Source organism: Petaurus breviceps, unplaced genomic scaffold, assembly GCF_028583685.1.
Source record: "Petaurus breviceps papuanus isolate PSGF00001 unplaced genomic scaffold, PetGlider_PUasm1.0 419, whole genome shotgun sequence".
Lineage (NCBI taxonomy): Eukaryota > Metazoa > Chordata > Mammalia > Diprotodontia > Petauridae > Petaurus > Petaurus breviceps.
In genome coordinates this window covers 11,821,858-11,837,557 of record NW_027186324.1, presented here as the reverse complement: position 1 = coordinate 11,837,557, position 15,700 = coordinate 11,821,858, and the positions used below count along the sequence as shown (strand labels likewise).

The following is a 15,700-nucleotide window of genomic DNA, read 5'->3' as shown; positions in this document are numbered from 1 at the left end:
TACATGAAAACAGAGAAGATATCTGAATCCTGGGAACCTTGATGTTTTCATCTGCAAAATAGGAATAATGCTTCAACTACCTACCTCACAGTATTGATATAAGAAAAATGTTCAGCACACTTTTAACTGATATATAAATGCGAATGTATTATCTAACATGCTTTGCTTATCCCTGAAGAGTACATCTTAAAACAGATTAGATAGGGAGAAACAGAAGCAAGCAAAAGCACTGTTTGTCAAACCCAAGTATATAAATTACAAAGTGGAGGGGCTTTTTTTAAAAAACAAAACAAAAATTGATAGAAAACTGAAAAGCAGTTTGACAGAAATTAAGTTTAAATCAAAATCTTTTAATATATAACACACACTAAACTCATAATGGACTTAAATCATAAAAATTAGAAGGGAACAAAATCAGGTACTTTTGACAACCATGGTTGGGGCATTTAAAAAAATTAATAGCTTTTGTTTTCATTTCACCTTGATTTCCAAATATAGCCCTTTCTTCCCCCAGCCCACAGCATGTCATTCCTTGAAACAAAAACTTTAAAAAGAAAAAAAAACTAGCTCAGCAAAACCCACCAATACTATTAACTGAGTCTGAAAGTATATTCAATATTCCAAAGCCACAAGGCCCCACTTCTGTAAAGAAGCAGGAAAAGTTAATTTTTGCAATGATTTTCTAGGAGCCAGCTTATTGGTCATCATAACTGTATAGGGTTCAGTTCCATTTTTTTAATTGTCCTTGTTCTGCCCATTTATGTTACTGTCGTCGTACTTCTTGATACAATTTGTTTTGCTTTGTATAAGATCATGTAAAGCTTCCCATGTTTCTCTGAGTTTTCCATATTCTATATTTCTTTCAGGAGTAATACTCCATTACAATTACATTACCACAGTCATTCCAAAATTGACTGACATAAACTTTGTCTCTCTTTCCTATTAATTCCACTATAAATATTTTGGGACCCAGGGGACCTTTCTGGTTTTGACTAGTAATGGAATCTTCTTTTTTTTTTTCCCCCTTACAATTTATTTATTTATTTTTAGTTTTCAACATTCATTTCCACAAGATTTTGAGCTACAAATTTTTCTCCCCATCTTTCCCCTACGCCCACCCCAAAATAGCGAATCTACTGAATATCCCTTCCCCCAATCTGTTCTCTTATGTCCTCTCCCATCCCCTGCTAAATTTCTAGTAGGGCAGGATGGATTTCTGCACCCCAGTGACTATACATCTTATTTCCCAGTTGTAAGTAAAAAACAATTTTTTTTAACCATTTGTTTTTAAAACTTTGAGTTACAGATTTTTCCCCTTCTTCCCTCCTCACCCACCCCCACTGGGGAGATAAACAATCAAATATAGGTTGTACATGTGTAGTTACACAAAACATTTCCACAGTAGTTATACTGTGAAACACTAAGCATATTTCCCTCCATCCTATCTCACACACCACCCCCATTTATTCTATTTTCTCCTTTGACCCTGTCCCTTTTCAAAAGTGTTTGCTTCTAACTACCCTCTCCCCCAATCTGTCTCCATTTCTATCATTCCCCCTCTTATCTCCTTTCCCCCTATTTTCCTGTAGGGTAACATGAGTGTGTATGTTATTCCCTCCTTAAGCCAAATTCAATGACAGTAATAAGGTTGTCCCATTCCCTTTCTCTTTTCTGCTCTTCCCCTCCATTGTAACAGTTTTCTTTAATCTATCTCTCCCTTTCTTCTCCCAATAAATTCCTCTCACCTCTTGATTTTATTTTTCAGATACCATCCTTTCATATTCAACTCATCCTGTGCCCTCTATGTATACATGCACATACATATGCACCCTCACATATATATTTATACACACATATACCCTCCTATACCCACACATATGTATGTATGTATATATATACATATATACACACACATATACATTCTCTTCAACTATCCTTATACTGAGAAAACTCTCCTGAGTTACAGTTATTGTTTTTCCATGTAGGAATGTAAATAGTTCAACTTTGGTAAGTTCCTTATGATTTCTTCTTCCTGTTTACCTTCTCATGCTTCTCTTGCTTCTTGTATCTGAATGTCAGATTTTCTGTTCAACTCTGGTTTTTTCATCAAGAATGCTTGAAAATCCTCTTATTTCACTGAATGCCCATATTTTCCCCCTGAAGCATTACACTCATTTTTGCTGGGTAGTTAACTCTTGGTTTTAATCCCAGCTCCTTTGACCTCCGGAATATCATATTTCAAGTCCTCTGATCCCTTAATGTAGAAGCTGCTAGGTCTTGTGTTATCCTGATTGTGTTTCCACAAAACTGAAATTGTTTCTTCCTGGCTGCTTGCATTATTTTCTCCTCGACCTAGAAACTTTAGAATTCGGCTGTAACATTCCTAGGAGTTTTCTTTTGGGGATCTATTTTTCAAGTGAAATTGGTGAATTCTTTCAATTTCTATTTTGCCCTCTGGTTCTAAAATATCAGGGCAATTTTGCTTGATAATTTCTTGAAAGATGATGTCGAGGCTCTCTTTTTTGATCATGGCTTTCAGGTAGTCCAATAATTTTAAAATTATCTCTCCTGGATCTATTTTCCAGGTCAGTGGTTTTTCCAGTGAGATATTTCACACTGCCTTCTATTTTTTCATTTGTTTGGATCTGTTTAACACCATCTTGATTTCTCCTAAAGTCATTGGCTTACATTTGATCCAATCTAATTTTGAAGGAATTATTCTCTTCAGTGAGTTTCTGAAATTCCTTTTCCACCTGGCAAATTCGACTTTTAAAGGCATTCTTCTCCTCATTGGCTTTTCGGGCCTCTTCTGCCATTGGAGTTAGACTATTTTTAAGGTGTTATTTTCTTCAGTATTTCTTTGGTTCTCCTTTAGCAGGCTGTTGACTCGCTTTTCATGATTTTCTTGCATCATTCTCATTTCTCTTCCCAATTTTTCCTCCATTTCCCTTACTTGATTTTGAAATGACCTTTTACTTTCTCTTTGGCATTTATGGATTGAGAAGTCTGGAAACCGCCACAGCTGCTGGTGATTCACTCTCCTAAAGTCTGCTCCTGGTTGGGCTGCCCTGGGGCCAGAACCCGATAGCTCATGCAGGACTGCACTCAGCTCTGGTGCAATAGACCCTTCCTGTTGGCCTGCCAGGCTGCCTTCAGTGGAAAATTTGTTTCTCTTGTCACTTTGTGGGTTCTGTAGCTCTAAAATTTGTTTAGAGTCATTTTTTACATGTATTGGAAGTGACTGGAGCAGGAGCTCACACCAAGTTCGTGCTTTTTTTCTGCCATCTTGGCTCCACCCCCAGTAATGGATTTTCTGGTAAAGAGGTACAGTATTTTTGTCACTATTTTTTTAATCATTCTAAATTGTTTTACAAAATGGAAGCATAAAGCATATAAATGTGAGCGTATGTGCTACAGTGCCTATTCCTGTAGCCCCTCTAAATATTGGTTCCATTTTTTTGCAATCTTTTGTGAATCTGTTGGATTTGCATTTCTGTTATTATTTCTTGCTTTCTCAATGGGCAAGGGGAAGTGAGAATTTGGAAATGAAAACAAAATAAAATGGAATTTTTTTTTAAACTCAGGAAAACAAAAAGATGACTTGGGTTCAAATTCAGCCTTTGAAACTTATCGGCTACGTAACTTTTAGCAAGCAAACTTTCTCTAAGTAATGTCACAACGTCTGTGAAGTGGGGATATAAATTCAACAACCTCATGGGTTTTTTCCTGAGGGTCCAATGAGACAATTTGTACAAAGTAACTTGTAAATCTTAAAGAGCTTTGTATATATTAGTTGCTATTGTTACTTTAAAAAAAATTTTTTTTAAGTATAAGAGTCAGGGGGAAAAACAAAGATCCACTAAAAGGAAATCACTGCATTTAGTCTGACTGTCCATACACTGAACAGTCAATAAAATTTTATGTATCTTTCAAAATGCTCAGCACAATATTCTGTAGTATTTTATACTTAGAATATGTTGGTAATCACTGATCTCTGTATACATATAGCTTCTATAGCAATTGTTATCTTTGCTACATAATTTAGTGCTTAATTATATACTATTATATTGTTTGGTACTGTCTTGTGTCTCCCTTATTCTTGTCTCTCCAACTCACTTGAAAGCTTTTTGGCATCAAAATGTTACAGATTTATATATCTCCCATAGTACCCAGCACAGATTCTTACGGATTGCTATAGATTTTAATTATTGGCATCTGGGTTGGTAGGGGTTAAAAAATGACAGGTTGCCAGGCAGTTCAAAGTGAAGACAAAGTGAAGTGGTATATTCCCTTTATTAAAAGAGTTTAAAAGAAATTTCCAACTTAAACACTAAACAAGATAAGCAATACCATACATAAAACAGGACTGAAAAAGAGGAATGTACATGTAGTCAGGAATCTCTATTACACACAGTTTATTTTTTCATTTTAAGTATATAACAAATTCAACATATTATTTTCAAAGCTATTGGGTATTATTTTATGCAGCCTTCAGATCTTATTACCTAGCAAAGTTTCAAAGTTTTGATTATTAGTAACTCATATTATCAGTTTTGTTTGCCTTAAAATGCTCTACTAAGCAGCACACTTACACCACTGAGGCTTGTTAACACTCTGGTCATTTTATAGGCAGTACCCATGGTACGGGGGTCAACTTCTTGTTGCTGGTGGGGGTAATGTAAATTTAAGGTCACCAGCTCTAGTAGTGAGAGGTTAAGAAATAGGGCACCTGGGTTAGTCACTGTGAAGCCAGGTTCTAAAGCAGGAGCTCTTAATCTGAGGTCCAGGTTAAAAAATTTAAAATTGGGGGTTGCTAGGTGGCTCAGTGAATAGAGCACCGGCCCTGGAGTCAGGAGGACCTGAGTTCAAATCCAGCTTCTGACACTTAAGTTGTGTGACCTTGGGGAAGTCATTTAACCCCAACTGCCCAGCCTTCTCCCCTCCAAAAAGAAAAAAAAAATTAATTGGAGAGTCCAAAGCAGAAAGAATGTAAAATTATCCTAAGACTTGAGACCCAGCTTCTTCCTTGTCACTGACATGGTGCAAGTATCTCTAGCCATAGCTACTCCGTGATATTTACCTGTTAAAGTAAGTATTCTTTACCAAAGATTTAAATTTGACAGATATATAAAATACAAACATCGTATTTTGAGATAGGTTAGGTTTTATTAGGACAATCCTAACGGAATTCAAATGCAGTTATAGCAAGACAAAAAGTTTCCTATTACAGGTTATAGTTTTGGAACTCAAGAAGCATTTACATACTCGCTGTCCTTTGCAGAGTAATCTGCTTTATGCCAATAAGTAAAAAGACCATAGAGTAAACTTCCATTTTAAGACCATGTGAGTATAACAGAGGAGAAACACGATCTTACCTGTACTACAAACCAAATAATGATGTTTAAAGGTTTAGGAAGCATCAAAAGCTCTTAGTGCTGAAATAAATTCAAGTGATCATTCTAAGCTTGGGTTACCAACAGCCAGAGATTCCACTAACAAGAAAGGATTTGAAGAGTAAGAGGAGGTTGAACAAGTCAAACATATATTTTCAAATATAAAGATTGCGATGAAAGATAAAAATGAAATGCTGATATACTTTCGAGAGTTGCTATCAACATATAACTATCAACAAGATGACAAATGAAAATCGATGGAAATTAAGTCAAAATCTATCAGTGTGTCTAAATCCATCCAGAAGAATGTCCTAATTAGCATGTCAATATTGATAAAGCAGAGATTTATCAATGACAGAAAGAGAAAAGGATTTATGTTAAGTATGTGCCCAAAGATTTAATAAAGACTTTTTAAAAGACAATGAAGAAAAAAAGGTTCTGTTTTCTCCACACAGGGATTCAAAGAAGGTGCTCGCATTCATTTAAAGTACAAACTTAAAGGTATGAACAAAGGAAAAGGAACCCTGAGACAGAAACCTTAGGCAATATCAGAATGTGTTTGATTTATACTTATCACAAGTTTCAATTAATTTATCTTTACATCAACAACCATAAACTGTATGCCACAACGATAGATTATTTAGTCAGAATTCACTTAGCACTCACAATGTCAAATCCGGATTTTTATGAAATCATTTTGTCCCTCAGTCATTTCTTAGCATTTGACTAAAATGTTATTGCTGCTATTTTTATACGACCTGTGATTTCACTGGTGTAGGGAATTCCAGGGAAGGAGATTGGCACTGTCACACCAGTTACAATTATGTATAATTAATTACCACAGGAGAGGAAAGTTAATTCATCCTTAAATAAACGTGGTAAATAAGCTCTACAGAATTAATGAGTTTATACTATGAAGCATCAAATCACTGGAAGTGCTGCTAGTTTTAGTTGTCAAAGTAGCAAATATTCTGGTTAAGAATGTCTGGGGTAGAAAGAGCAGAGACTGCTTATCAAGACAGAAATTTTGTGAGAAAAAAAAAGCTAAAAATGATTTGTTTGATTTAGCAGTATTGACTCTCAGTTATCTGTGGAAGCTGGGGTGCTTAAGCTTAACTATTTGATATTTAAATGCATTAATAAGTACTTAGACAATCAACAGTTTTTGTCCATAAGGCACTGAAGGTTCCTACAGCATTTACATTGTTATGATTTTTAATCTGTTCTAGCCAGAATAATTCTGTTGTCTTCATATTACCAAGGACAAATACTTACAACATCACAGTGATCACAAAATCACTAATTCTGCCTTAATCTGCTCCGTGTTTCAGCATGTTTTGGCCTTGTTGGGTAGACACTGCCTTAAGTCAGTTATATTAGGTGCATTAGTGGAATAACACAATCACTCATTTAACTCAGTAACGATCCCTGCTAACATTTATAAAGTGCTTTAAGATTTTCAAAATGTTCCACACACAATGTCTCATCTGATCCTCAAAACAACCGTGAAAAGTAGGCACTAGTATTGTCATTCTCATTTTACAGAGGGGGAACTGAGACGAAGAAAGTTGTCCTGGGCAATGACTTGCCCAGAATCACAAAACTAGTGAGGGTCTGAGGCAGGATTCGAATGCAGCTCCTCCTGACTCCTACTCCATCACTCTAACCAGTACACCACCTGGCTGCTGCAAACTTACCAAACCAGTGACAATCCCTTTTTAAGACATTGCGGAAAACTGGAACATATAAAAATCAGTATGGAAAAATTCAAAAGCAGAAAGAAATTTTTAAAACTTTCCTTCAGTTAATAAGATTATTTTCAAAACTTAAAATACTACTTAAATGTGGCCTATTATTATTAATAAACACAATAATAAAAATCCCATTCTAATGATTTATTTCTGTCTCTGAATAGAGTCTTTTGGGTGACAACATAAAAAGGGAGACTGGGCACTGTAGGAAGACAAGCTAACTGTAGGTCAATAAAGTTGTTTATTATGGGCACACCTGGGTATACAGCTGGCATGAAATGCCTTTCTGGAAGTGATTCATGAAATGATTTACTTTTAAAATGGTCTTTTATTCAGAAAATGTTGCTAGACCAGAAGACCTTTTCCTATTATTAACTATAATTAATTATAGTTAATATATAATTATAATATATATAATTATAATTAAACTATAACATATTTTCTATTTCGAATTTTCTTTAGAAATTTCATTAATCTTGGAGCTCAAGCAAATTATGAACCCACACAAATATCTATACAAAATAAATTATATATATATATATATATATATATATATATATATATATATAAATGGCAGTAATCACACTTGTGGGTCAGAAGGCAGCTAGGAACATATAGAATCTGAAAATTAAGTACATGCAGGGAAAATACAAGAGAAAGTCTTTTGTCCCTTGCATTTAGCCTTTTATTTCTTTCACATCCACCATAGAATCTTACCTAAAATTATGGTATAATACAAGGAATACCAAACTTGGAGTTAGAAGACCTGTTTGAGATCCAGTTTAGACAATTATTTTCTGTATCTCTGTCCCTTAATTTCTCTGAACTTGTTCACCTGCTTTTAAAATGGTGATAATAGGGGTGCCTAGGTGGCACAGTGAATAAAGCACCAACCCTGGAGTCAGGAGGACCTGAGTTCAAATCCAGACTCAAGACACTTGACTCAATTACTAGCCGTGTGACTTTGGGCAAGTCACTTAACCTCAATTGCCCTCCAAAAAGGAAAAAAAAATGGTGATATCATACACTGCCTATGCTCACAGAGTGAGGGGAGTCTTTCTGTCACCTCTAAAGTGCCAAATAAATGTGTTATTATTATTAATATTATGAGTTGATGCTCAAGATACAACAGGCTCTCCAAAAAGTTGGCCAATTTGAAAGACATTGAACACGAAACTATTCTTTCTAAATGTTGTTACTAATTGAGCAACAATAAGCTAAAGACTTCTACAGGACAATTTCTCATAGGAAAAAATTTCTGAATACTTAATGCCTTGCAAAATTTTATTAAATTAAAATGACAATTATGTCTCCTTCTAGTTGTGGCATCAAGCGAAAGCAGGGAACCCACAGACAAGATTGACAATCATTTTAATACTCTCATTTCAAAAGTATCAGATGCATTGTTTAAGCACTTCTTTATTTGAACAATTATTTTAAGAATGTCTTGCGTTTATTTAGGCATTGGGAACAAACTGTAATTTTGACTACCTTCATATAAGCGAAATACCATAAAGTTTCCAACCAAAGGCTATCTTGTTCAGTATATGGGCTTGTCAAACTCTTCCTACCTAATAGAGGAAGCTCTTTCCTCCAGCACTCCAGTTTATAGTTTTGGATATACTTCACTGAATAATTTTAATCTGAATTTATAAAGTGCCTAGTATCATATTCTATTTGGCAGGATCATTCAATAAATAGTATTGCATTCCCTTGTATGGCTGTACAAATTAAACATAAAACCCTACTGAGTATGCCACTGCCTAATCACATGTGCATTATTTTTAGTATTCTATCTGTAATATAACTAATAATTAGAAGAGGTGACAAGGCAATAAATGAAAACTGATTTGTAAAAAAACACTTAGACCTACATGTTTATACAAAGATATGTATACACATATGAATGACTTCCTTTCCAGAAATTAACCACATCGCAATTATTACCAGCATTCAAAAATCTGTCATTATGTTCCTAGGGAAAATACCTTATTAGCATTATGAGGTGCTGGGATTACATATGTATTCATTTACTTGCCTTCTGAGAAGTAACTGTAAAAAATACTGAACACGATGAATCTACAAAACAGTGAGAATTATTTTGCATAACACAGAGGCAGGAATACTCCTATAATGGTACAATGCTCTACAGAACACATGACAGCAAATTTCTGAACTTAAATAGGGTCAATTGATAAATGGCACTTTAATGTATCTTGAAGAACAACTTACCTTAATATTCCAATAAAGAACATGACCCGATTTCTTTTCAACTTACCAAAATCACATAGCTTCAGGATGTCACTGTGGCTGATTAGGAGATTTTCTGGTTTTATATCTGGAATATCAAATTGTTTTAAAAAGGTAAACTACTTTCAAGGTTCATCAGATAAATGTTGATTCATTTTTAACTGCTGCATTAAAAAGAAGCCCAATAGCTATGGCAGTACAAATCAAGGGAACAACTTTCATGCAAAATATGCCAAAGTTTCCCTTAATCATTGTTCAGCAAACATGCAAACAAGTTCCGAATACTTTCGTTGGTCACTGCCCTGCCCCTCCCCCCCTTTAACCTTCAGGGTATCACGTCAATCCTAAAGCAGAACAGAAAACATCAAGTACCTAGAGAAAATGCATCCTATACAACAACTTAATATACGTGTTTCTAAATTACAACATATTTCTAACGATGGAAGATAGAGAATAAGAAACTCAAAATAGCATAAAAACATGGAGGAGATAGTAAGGCTTTCACTAAATAAAAATTAACAAGTAATACTGTGATAGTTCTTGAAGCTGTCATTTATATATGAAGCATTTAGCAAATTGGCATGATTCTTATTTATAAACGACAATGATTTAAGTCATATTAAATGAATAAAGAAAGCATGCCTGATTTTTTCCTAACTGTTAAAGAATACATTCTAGAGGCCATTAACATTGTTTAAATATTCCCCCTGGAGAGGCACACTGCTTTTAATTTTTTTAATGAAATTACAATGTTAATTAAAATATTAGAGAACATGCTAGCTAGAGCACATGTTAGAGGTGTGAAAATATGCACAAGGCACAATGTTCTAAGGTTTGGTTTCCATTCACATCCCTAATGTAACTGACTTATCCGCTTCCGTATCTTCCATACTCTGTACAATGAGATTAAATCAGGTGTTTATCGAGATTCTCAAGACTAATGCAAAAGGACAAGCACTTAATCATTACAACAGTCACAAAAAGTTCAGATGATCTTGCCAGATTTTCACAAATTTTCACAAAGACATAAGAAACATTTAAGTGTACGACACATTATACCTTGTCATTTCACAACGACTAAGTCGTAACTCTTCATATCCTCTGCACTTTTTAATTACTTCCCTGGTTTTACTTTTTAACTCCCAATAAATACTAAGATCTAATGTTTATATAGCAATTTAAGGTTGGCAAAGCACTTTCAATATATTATCTCAATTGATCCAGTGCTTAGAACAGTGCCTGGCACATTGGAAACACGTAATAAATGCTTACCGACTTGACTAAACTTGATCATAGTAATACCCTATCACAATGGAAGAGTTCAAAGAAAAAGTAATTTAGAGATTTTTAAGAATGAGAGGAAACTAAAAGAATATTTGAGTCCTCTGATAATTATGCAATCCGAATTCACTGCTGCTGCAATCAATGTCTAGCTCTATCTACGACTGGAGAGTGAGAGGAGATAAGGCGGACCAGAACAATTTCCTGTCACTCTCAGTAAGCATCCCTTATAATAGCAAAGGACAAAGAAAATACCCTGTCTGAAGGCTCACCACTCTCTTCCTTGATACTAATGGCCTATGATCAAACAGGACAATCTTTATTTTAAATGCCCTCAGTGCAAGACTGGCAGTAGGAGAAGAAAGGAGGGAGAGATAGCAAGTTAGAGGATGTCAGTCCAGAGAGAGGAATGGTGGCAGAAAGGATGCAGTTGCCTTTCTGAGCCCGTTGCCTCATCTGAGAAAATGGTATGTAAATACCTCTAATACCAATCTCACAGGCTCACTGTACGGCTTAAAGGACATAATGGAGATTTTGCAAACAGCATGATATAAATGCCAGCCACTTTTTGTGTTTGCTTTTCTCTTTTCCTTTGCCCCATGTTAATACATGAAAACATTCAGCACAAAGAGTAAGAACCAATCCAGAGATAAATTCAAATTTTTCAATTGCCCTTTTTCTCAAAAAATTGCGTTTTTTCCGCTTCCCTCTTCCCCCTTCAGGAAAAAAAAAAAAAGATCTTGGACCAAATAGGCATAGTCAAGTAAAATAAATGCCCACAATGGTCACACACAAAACGTGTGTCTTGAGCTATTGTCATTACTGGTATTGTCAGATCTAGTAAGTGCTGAGAAATGGACAGAAGATTAACAGAAAGCACCTGCAGAGTATGAATATGGGTTGGTACATGGCCCGGTGCTATTCCCAAGGGCTCCTCAGCACTTTTGTATGTGGGTCCTCCCCGCCATTAAGAGTTCTCACAGCTATTCAAGGATCTAATCATTCAGGCAACAAAGCGTGTATGTCAACACCTATAATCATTTCTGCATCACAAACATCTAGTGATGCATGCACCAGTTGACTTGAAAAACAATTTCTCACATTATTTATATTTGGAATGAAAATGTTTGTGTACCACTGCTATATACTTTTAAGACGAGAAATTCAAACATTATGTTGTTAACATCTTTCTGGAATTTTTTCTCTTCAATTATTTCTAGAGATATGTTAAATTTAGAAAATTGCACACTCACCTCGATGAACAATATCATTCTTATGGCACCAGTGAATTGCCTTGATTAGCTGGTAGATATAGCTTTTTACTTTTTCAGGTGGAACACCATTTGGCATTTCTTCCAGCAATTCAAGCATATTCTAAACATCAAGTAGATAGATATTATTAGCTAGTTTAAAAATTTTTGTATGAACAGTTCTAATGGATATCAATTCATGACATGATTTTTACAAAATCTTTTTCTAGAAGGCATTTCATTCTAAATCAAGACTTTGCATTAAACTATGATTTTCTTTTCTGGAGGGTTTTTTTTTTTTGAGGGGGGGAAGGCAAGGCAATTGGGGTTAAGTGACTTGCCCATGGTCACACAGATAGTGTCAAGGGTCTGAGGTCAAATTTGAACTCAGGTCCTCCTGATTCAAGGGCCAGTTCTCCATTCACTGTACCACCTCGCTGCCCCAACTTTGACTTTCCTTTAAATGATATTCTGCATTCCATGAATCCATGATGCTAGTCCAAGTATTAACATTGTGCTCATGCACTTCTCTCTCCTCAATGGCTATGAAAATATTTTTTTACCAAAAACCCTAAAGAAACATCTTAACATCTCCCATGGAAAAGGGATATAAAGATAAAATGTTTTAACAGGTGAGGAAATCATATTTTGAACATTTCTCATTTCAAGACAATGACTTATGCATCTATTATGGGAATGGGGATCTGAAGATCTTCCCTGCCCCTTTGCCCTTTGATAGGCTTAAGTGACTCTGAGAACCTTCCCCAATTTGAAAATATACTCTGCCCCCCTAACAGGCTGAATGTGGTCGTATGGAGCCTGTGGCTGGAGGCCTGTTTTTCAGGAATGCCCACACCTTGTTACTTTATGACTGGGCAGTGGGTGAGGAGGGCTGTGACATTCTCTGAGCCAGGAGAAGGGTATAGATACCCTGATGTGAAGTATTGTTTTGGGGCTCACTTTGAGAAGAGCTGTATGATTTGGCCAGACGAGACTCTGGGCAGCCATTGGTCCCCCCTGGTTCTGAAAACCCAGATGTTGGTGCTTCCCTCTCTGGTAACTGACTAGGCATCGATGTGACGGTCAGACAGCGGGAAGCCTGTCTGCTGAAATGTTTCTCTGTCTGTATTTTTTTGTCTGCTTGTAACCTCTGTCTGCATTCTCTCAAGTTCCGGGTGCTGACCTTTTCCCCCTGAACTAGGTAAATGACATATGTTTGATTAAAGCAAGATTGTTAATTCATTTTGAGCTCCTTTCTTCTAGAAAAGCAGATCTAGAAACCTGTGCTAGCAGCTATCCTGGGTATGCTAGGGTGCTTGCTGCTATAGTATTCTTACAAGGATTTTAGAATAAAGTCATAGGAATCCTTGCAGTTAATCTGAAAAAAAAAAACATTCTTTTAAAAATTCCAAAAGACCCCAAAGTCCTCCAAATAAAAAATTATTTTGCATAATTTTTAAAAAATTAAGACAGGTAAAAGAAACTATAGTTTATATATATTTTCAAGGTCTAATTCTGGTTCTACCTTTTTTTGTATAGTCTTTCCTTCACTATTCTAGCTTGCATTAATCCCTCTCTTTTGGAGAATTTTTTTTTGTCCCAGGACCTGTTTTTTTGTCACTTTTTCACCTACTACCTTAAAACTTTTCTAAGTGTCTTCTCTTTGAAACAAGTCTGGAAGCAATGAGAAGATATTTTACATTTCTCTTGTATCTTTTCCCATACCAAAAGTCCGGCATATGTAATGTTTATTTTTTCTTTTTTTAAATTTTAGACTTAAATACTAAAACTTATACACAATAGAAAAGAGAAAAAAAACATATACACTTAAATACAAGATAAAGAAAAAAAAGGATGTCAGGTGCACAGCAGAATATGAGAGGACTCAAAATGTATAACAATAAATTTCCATTTCAAAAAAGCCTATATAATAAATACTACAGGCTGTAGTAAGAGGTGTTCCTTCTTTGCTTCAAGTTCTCTTTTCTTCTCTGCTGTCTACTTTTTACTTAGTTCTTCTTTCCCCTTTCCTCCCCCACTCCACCCGCTCCCCCTGAAGGCTACAATTAAGGATGGATATATGTATATGTAGATATAGATATATACATACGTATACATATATATATATACACACACATACATACATGCATATATACATACAAGCTTTCCCTAACAACTTCTACTCCTGATCTTTATTTTTATGTTTGTGTGTATATCCTATAAATGAGCAATGGTTACTTTTTTTAAAAAGGTACCTCTATAGGGGTGGCTAGGTGGTGCACTGGCCCTGGAGTCAGGAGGACCTGAGTTCAATTCCGGCCTCAGATACTTAACACACACACACACACACACACACACACACACACACACACACACACACACACACACACACCTAGCCTTGTGACCTCGGGCAAGTCACTTAACCCCAATTGCCGTACCTTTCCCTTTCCAAAAAAAATGAAAAGGCAAAAAAAGGGACCTGTATAAACCACTCACATATTTTTTTTTTTAAATCAAGACAGTCTCTTTCTCCCTCCCTTTTTTTGTGTTTGTCAAAATCTTAAGTATGTCTTAAAATGGTTGGCTAGTCCTAAGAAGACGAACTAAATCAACCTGTTCTAAAAACCCTCGTACTTGTTTCAGCGCTAATTTGGGACTAGTCTATTGAACTCTGGGGCAAAATTAGGAAGAAAGCAGTCAGTAAAAGCAAATTTAAAAATAAAAAAGCCCTAGTTCCACGTACACCCCTATGAAAGACCAGGACAAGGCTTTCCAGACTTTTTGTTCCTTTGCTTATTTTTAACATCTTTATTTTCCTACGGTGATTAGTAGTCAAATAGAATACGTTAAAATTCTCAAGTAAGATAGTATTCTGGCAGCAAGGGAGAAAAGTAGGGAAGGTAATTGGTTAACTCCCTTCTGAAAGCAAAGAAGTGTAGCAAAAAACATGAGCACAAGCCCACTTCAGGATGTAGCGAGGAATACATAATTGACACTAGCAGGTGAGGTGGTACTTGTGGATTAGGACAAACAAGATCTTTGTAGGCCAAGTTGGAAGGCCCTGAATTGTGAGCTAAAGGATTTGGACTTTACCTTACAAGTGAGTGCCATGTAAGATTTTAAAAAGGCAAACAACAAAGTTGCAGGATATAAAATAAAGCTACATAAATCATCAACATTTTTGTATATTGCTGACAAAGCCCAGCAGCAAGAGATAAGAAAAATTCCATTTAAAGTAACTGCAGACAACATAAAATATTTGAGAGACTACCTGCCAAAACAAACCCAGGAACTATATGAACACAATTACAAAACACTTCTCAAACAAATAAACTCAGATCTAAATAACTGGAAAAGCATCAGCTGCTGAGCTAATATAATAAAATGTCAATTTTACCTAAATTAATTTACTCACTCAGTGCCATACCAATCAAACTACCAAAAATTATTTTATAGTGCTAGAGAAAATAATAATAAAATTCATCTGGAAAAAAAAAGTCCTGAATATCAAAAGAATTAATGAAAAGAAAGGAAAGGGAAGGTGGTCTAGCTGTTTCAGATATAAAACTGTATCATAAAACACCAATCGTCAAAACTACTTGGTATGGGTAAGAAATAGTGGTGGAACAGATTATGGATACAAGACACAGAAGTCAATGACTACAGCAATGTATTGTTTGATAAACCCAAAGACTCCAGCTTCTGGAATAAAAACTCACTATCTGACCAAAACCACTGGGAAAACTGGAAAATAGTACAGCAGAAACTAGCACAG

The 15,700-nt window shown here is 35.5% G+C and overlaps 1 protein-coding gene across 1 annotated transcript in view; it reads right to left on the bottom strand.

The window, feature by feature from the left end:
* The window catches only part of CDKL5 (cyclin dependent kinase like 5), a 237,455-nt gene that overhangs the window by 72,205 nt on the left and 149,550 nt on the right, over positions 1-15,700 (bottom strand). The window contains exons 6-7 of the mRNA XM_069100715.1: positions 11,929-12,049; positions 9,423-9,482 (exon numbers count right to left, since the gene is read on the bottom strand). Of these exons, the coding sequence (XP_068956816.1) occupies positions 9,423-9,482; positions 11,929-12,049 (181 nt within the window). The remainder of the gene's footprint in view (positions 1-9,422; positions 9,483-11,928; positions 12,050-15,700) is intronic.